At 41.0% G+C, this 6,452-nt stretch overlaps 1 protein-coding gene across 1 annotated transcript; it reads left to right on the plus strand.

Moving 5' to 3' along the window:
* Positions 1 to 1,934: 1,934 nt before the first annotated feature.
* On the plus strand, positions 1,935 to 2,510 carry LOC131225041 (receptor-like protein EIX2). Its single transcript, XM_058220466.1, has one exon. It carries the CDS (start codon positions 1,935 to 1,937, stop codon positions 2,508 to 2,510), a length of 576 nt encoding a protein of 191 aa, XP_058076449.1.
* The last annotated feature ends 3,942 nt before the right edge of the window (positions 2,511 to 6,452 follow it).

Genomic DNA, 6,452 nt, shown 5'->3' on the forward strand with positions numbered 1-6,452 from the left:
CGAGAAATAGAATAGAACTTGATTGATAGAGAGGAACAATCACAAAAGGGAAACATAAAAAAAGAATAATATGGAGAAAGACTTTTCAACTACTATAATTGTTGCGGTAATAGAAGTATTTAGAAGAATAAGCCGTAGGAGATATTTATAAATATGAGAGGAAATTTACAGAGCAAATATTCAACAATCAACAATCATCTACAAATGTAATCAAATTAAATATATCAATTTACTTTATGTTAGCAGCTTATTTTATGAGTAGTGATAATCCAATAGCGGTAATTCTTAGTTATAGTTTTCAGTTATAATCCAAATCTGTGCTCACATGCTAGATTTGTTCTATATCCAATATCATGCAGTTCTTTCAAGAGATGCATCTTGCCATCACTCTTAGCTCCTAGTGACTGATGAGTTTTTCCTTTTGTTTAATTGTACCAGTATTCCGAAAAGTCCTTTCTTGCAGAAGGTACAAAGTAACCCATCTTCTGAGAAAGAATCCCATTACCCTATTATCACCCATCATTATAAAATTCTACAAATAGCTAAGTTAGTGACTAATCTTTTCAGAATATGGTCATATACGTTGATTTGGACGTATCTACTTATTTAGAGACTTAGGGTCAAATTAAGTTGATTGGTTTGGATCGAGCCACTTTATTGATTTTGATATGCCCGTGCAAACATTACACGTGACAGAAAACAAACCGAGTGCTAACAATTTCAACAATCCTAAATAGCAGCCATAGATGGGATGGACAGATCATCCGGTCCGGAGAAGATTTTAGGCCATTATCCATCAATAGTGGGTCCCATTGTATCAACGGTCTAGGTCAATTAAAAGCGGTCCCTTTGTACAAAATATATGCATTAGTACATACTTTTTCGTGAAAAACAAGAGGGTTACGATGAAATCTAAGACTTTAGTGGTAGTTCACTTTGTACAAAACAGATGCTTCAGTACATGACTTTTTGGGAAAAACAAGAGGGTTAGGACGAAATCTAAGACTTTAGCGGTAGTTCACCACCAATTTTTATTTGATGCTCTCATCAGCTGAAAACGTGAAACATATACATCAAGCCAAACTGTTTGAATCATAAGGCCCACCGTGGATGTGGGATAAGATGAAATCACATGTGTCGACGAAGATCTTAACCATCCAATTGGTGGGCTTCAAATGAATGTCAACAACAAAATATTTAAAGGCCAACATTAAGTGAGCGAAGCCAGATGATGAAGATTGTTTGATGATCAACGTCAATTTCGAGAGATTCTTATTCCACTACAGGGTCCACTATTTGGACAGTGCAGATTGCCTTGTATATCTGTCCGGTTTGCGGTGGAAGAGACATAGGTCACCATGACTTCCTTGAGAGTCTTTGATATTTCTGGAAACAATATCAGTGGTATCATTCCGTCGACATTGGGTTATTGTGTAGATCTTGAGGCACTTGATTTGAGCAAGAACAGGTTATCAGGAGGAATACCCTAGTCTTTTGGTCTGTTATGTTATCTCCAAACAATGCATTTGAGCAACAATACATGATCAGGAAAAATCCCTGCATCTCTGAAGAACTGTTCAAGTTTGAAGACTTTCGACGTGGGATACAATAATTTCTCAGGTCATATTCCCACTTGGATTGGCAAAAGTTTTCCAGTTTTAAGCATTCTGAGTTTACGATCCAATACATTCACTGGCAACATCCCACATCTATTATTGAACCTAACTTCTCTTCAGATCCTTGATGTAGCACAAAATTATTTATCTGATTCAATTCCTCAAAGTCTTGAGAATCTTATGGCCATGAAGAATGAGCAGAAGAAGAACAACCTTCATTACTATGGAACGTTAGGATCATATTACACAGAAAACTTGCTTGTGTCACTGAAGGGGTAGATTTATGAATACACAGTAACAATTTCACTGGTTACATGCATGGATCTTTCAAGCAATAACTTATCTGGAGAGATCCCTGAAGGAATCACAAGTCTTTTGGGATTGCTTGTCTTAAACTTATCTGGAAACCATTTGACTGGAAAGATTCCAGATAAGATTGGTAATTTGGAAAATCTAGAATCTCTTGATTTCTCCAAAAATCAGCTTTCAGGTACAATTCTTTTGAGCATGATAAATTTAACTTTTTTAAGTTACTTGAACTTGTCGTATAATAACTTATGGGGGAGAATTCTATTTGGAAACCAGTTCCATACATTTAATGATCCATCTATTTATGTTGGAAACAACGGACTTTGTGGACCTCCTCTTTCAGATAAGTGTGTTAGCAATGACCCATCTCAAGGTCCAATGCCTGTTAGTGGTGTTGTGGAAAAAGAAAAAGAGTATGAAATGCTTTGGTTTTACTCTGCCATTGCACCAGGATTTGCCGTGGCATTTTCAGCATTCGGTGGCGCTTTATTACTCAAGAAGTCATGGAGGATTGCCTATTACCGCTTCTTTGATAAGATTATAGATGGACTTTTTCTTACTAGATGCTTTATTGGATGTCAGTAATGAATAACCGTTGTATGTAATTTTCAAGTATAAATAAAATTACAGGTAGTGTGCTCCCACCTTTATGTAAAAATATAGTAGTTATAATAATATTTCTATTTTATAAGCATCAACTGCTCTAGTACTCATTAATTTGGCCACACCTGCAAGAGAAATGTATGGACTAAGAAAATGAAGCATATGCCTAGAAGTGCACCGAACCGCGCCAAATAAGGTGATGCTAAAACAAGGAGAATCAACAACTTTGGAGAGCACTACAATATAATTCTAGCATCTACTTAGCATATAAACGCTGATCGCTGTATCATGAATCGCCAACATCCATAAGAAACAGAGACACATTCTCCATTTATTTAAGCCCACCACCAGATTCTATAACTCATACAGCCAGCCAAATTAGCAGAATTCAAATCTCAAAGAGCCTCCTCCCATTTGTTACAGACCATATGCAGCTGTCGCGCACAACCACCCTTCACAAGCCAAGCTATCGCTTTAATCCTATCCCATATATTTCTTCTGCTTCTTTTTTTGGGAGAGCTTTGATGATTTTTTTTTTTTAGTTTTTTTTTTTTTGAGAAGCTAAAATCTTGCATCTATGCATTCCTCATCTGCAACCAGACAACGTAGAGTTGACTGCAGGTCAATATAAAGCCTCTTCACATTCTTCATCTGCAACAGAAAAACAGAGCTTGCTTCAGATACAGGGCAACATTGCAGCAGAAAAACACGGACACAGGACTTGACCGGAGAGAGGTTGCAAAACCTGGCTGCAACAGGCAGCAACAAGCCAACAAGCAACGACAATAGGGCCTCCAACATATTGCAACAGAGTAGCAGAAAAGAGCTGAAACTTCTGTTAAAAACGGAACTTACGGGATTTCCACTGAAGGCCCTTAGCTACTACTGTGAAACCATAGAAGACCAAACAGGGTCGAGCAGAGTAAGTAGCAACTGAAGCTGAGAGAAAAGAAGTAGCCACCGACTGACTAACTCGGCTGCTCTTAAGAGGCCACTTAGGATGATCTTCTCTTTGCAATGATTATGCATCTTGCTAAGGAAACCAACTAGAAAGATGGCCTAAGAAGTACCTAGGTGCATCCCTCATAAGATAATCCATCTAGTGGACTTCAATGTGACCATCCACCGTACAAGCATCCCTCATAAGATAATCCATCTAGTGGACTTCAATGTGACCATCCACTGTACAGATACATGTTGGGGGTCACACGAAAGTAAACCCGAATTCAAGCTAATAAGATAAAATCAAACAAAAGCAAAACGCATGGAGAATACATGAGTTTTATGTGGAAAAACCTTCACGGGAAAAAACATGGCATGAAGCGACAAATAATCCATTATGAAATCGATATTACAAGAGATGGATTGACTAGCCAATCCGAACAACCCTAAAAACTTTCTTGAAATTCCTAGCTTTGCTCTTGTACCCTTAGGAACGTCTTAGAAAACCCTAACCTTACCTTAATCCCGATTACACCCGATATATATACTACCATAGCTGGAATAGGAAACAAAGTGCTCACTTACTCAGTTCCGCTCGTGCCGTCAATGGGACCTTCCATGGCATCGACAGCCATCAATGACCTGTTGATGACATCAAAGCCACCTTCGATGCCATCGACTAGCATCTCCAAAACTGTCCCGCAATCAACTAATTTTTTTTAAAGATTTTCTTGATGGGATTGAGTGAGCTGTCGATGGCATCGATAGTTGCTCGATGGAATCGAGTGGTCTGTCAATGACATCAACAGACCATGTTACAGACAAATTTAAGACACTGACAACAATACCAACTATTTGGGCAATAAGAATAAAGCGACGTGCATTGGGAGAGATTGTAGAGGTAAAGCACAACACAGGCCAATGTGACAAGAGTATGCAAGATCTAGGATGTGTCTCAACTGGTTCTCCATGTGAACATGCTTGGTACAAAAAGGCCTACTTGCCCACTCATTGGCTGAGCCACACTTACATGATGTAGAATTTTTCTGTCTCTTTTCCTTCTAAGGGCATGGTCCACCTGATGATTGGATTGGCTTGATTTATGGTCAAGGGTATCTTCAAAGTCTGCCCACCTAATGATTGCATGCATGTAACATCCCGTCCAATCGGTACAGTGTTCTGAGGCGTCAACGTAGGATTTTTCCGCAGGACCGAACGTTTGAAACATTCGTGGTAGGGATGCCATGAGCTAATTAATCTAGGATTAGCCCATTTGCCTATACCGGACAGGCCATGGCAAGACCAAGTGCGGGCCGCCAAGCCGGATGACCATTTACACTGAGCTACAGTCCGTCCGGGCTGTACTGCGACGCCGCAAGGTCAGAAAAATCTAGAAATTTAGGGGATCATAGGGCTCACTAGGCTTGTGGACCATCGCGGACCGCGGGCCCAGCAGACACTCAGAAGTGGGATCTGGCACTGACTTAATGCACCTCAACCACGCCAGGACCAAAATCTGGCGCTTGCGAATGAAATCGAGATTCCAGACTATCCAACCCTTGGATCTCTTCCATATTTATGGTGGAGGTCAAATGGATTTTTCTACACCTGCTCACCAACTCTGGGACCCAATCGTGGGCCGGTGACCGTCGATCACAAATTGGACCCGTGCGATCAAACCCCTGGTCCGATCGTCCTCAAATTTTGCGTGGCCCTTCATCGGGCCATGAAGCACCCATCCTAGAAATTTCATACCCTGAGGACCACCAGAAGTACTCAAATCACTAAAATGGACCCCACAGGGCCGTTTAAAGATCAAAACCGTCGACTCAAACCCCACAATCATCCATCCGTTTGTTCCCGAATTTTACACGGGTCCTAATCAGGCCGTAGGGCACCTACCTACCAAATTTGGTGGCCAAAGGAGTGTCAGGGCCGCTCCAACTCAAAAAAAGAAACCTTGTAGGCTATTTTGGGAATATGAGGGAACTTAAGGCCAAATGGCCCAAGTTTAGGGAATAAACCCTATCCCTCATAACTCCCTCCCATTTCCTACAACCACCAAGGGAGAAAGAGAGTAAAGGAGAGTGAAGAGGAAGAGAGAGAGAAGGAGGAGATCCAAGGTGGACCCTAGATCAAGGTGGGCCCCAAGAAAGCCAACCCTTCCAACTCTTTGCCTCTCTTGTAAGGAGAAATCTCCTTTCCTTAGCCTCAACAACCATCCGTGGGTTGCCTAGGTGAGTTTTTCACCCATCCTTCTTGAAATTCATGTAGTAATGTGGATTTGGGTTGAAATTCTAACATGCAATAGCTTGATTTAGGGATTCCGACCGATCTACCCGAAGGCCCTCTTTCCTAGGGCGTTTTTCCGAATCTCCATCGAGCCATAGGTCCGGACTATTACTCCTAGGTGGCCTAGCATCAATTTCAATATGAGTTTAATGATTATGATTGTTTGGTTGATGCATTTAGAGAGCGTAGAGAAAACCTAGGGATTTATGCCTACTTTAATGGTATGGAATTGTATGTTTTATTTGATTTCCTCACATGATGCTATTCGTGCTTCTTAAATGACTTGTTGAAATTTGATGATCGCTTGTTGATGACTTGTTGGATTGCTCATATGATTGATGCCCTATAGTATGCATGCCCTATTTACCACATGTGTAATTTGTTTCCATGAGTTGTAGGAAGTGAGCAACTTCCCCACCAACACACCCAACACACATGCACCATTGCTCATAAATTGTTAGCTTGCTTATTAGGTGAATCTGGATTATATGATTGAGGTATGAGAACACGACGATCTTGCCTGTTGATACCCCTGTCCGTTGACATGTTGTGGACCACCATTCAAACCCTGGGGTTGGCCAAGGAAACAAGGAAAGCTAAGGTGGTCTCGTTGGTAGGACCGCCTTGAGGCTAAACCCACGGATTTGGGCGAGTGTGTGTGGGCGACTGTAGTTAGACTACGTGGGTTGC

This window comes from Magnolia sinica, chromosome 14 (assembly GCF_029962835.1).
Source record: "Magnolia sinica isolate HGM2019 chromosome 14, MsV1, whole genome shotgun sequence".
In the NCBI taxonomy this organism is placed as follows: Eukaryota; Viridiplantae; Streptophyta; class Magnoliopsida; order Magnoliales; family Magnoliaceae; genus Magnolia; species Magnolia sinica.

Bases quoted from the DNA above. Each gene is read 5' to 3' on its own strand.
- LOC131225041 (XM_058220466.1), top strand. From the start codon at position 1,935: ATGGATCTTTCAAGCAATAACTTATCTGGAGAGATCCCTGAAGGAATC.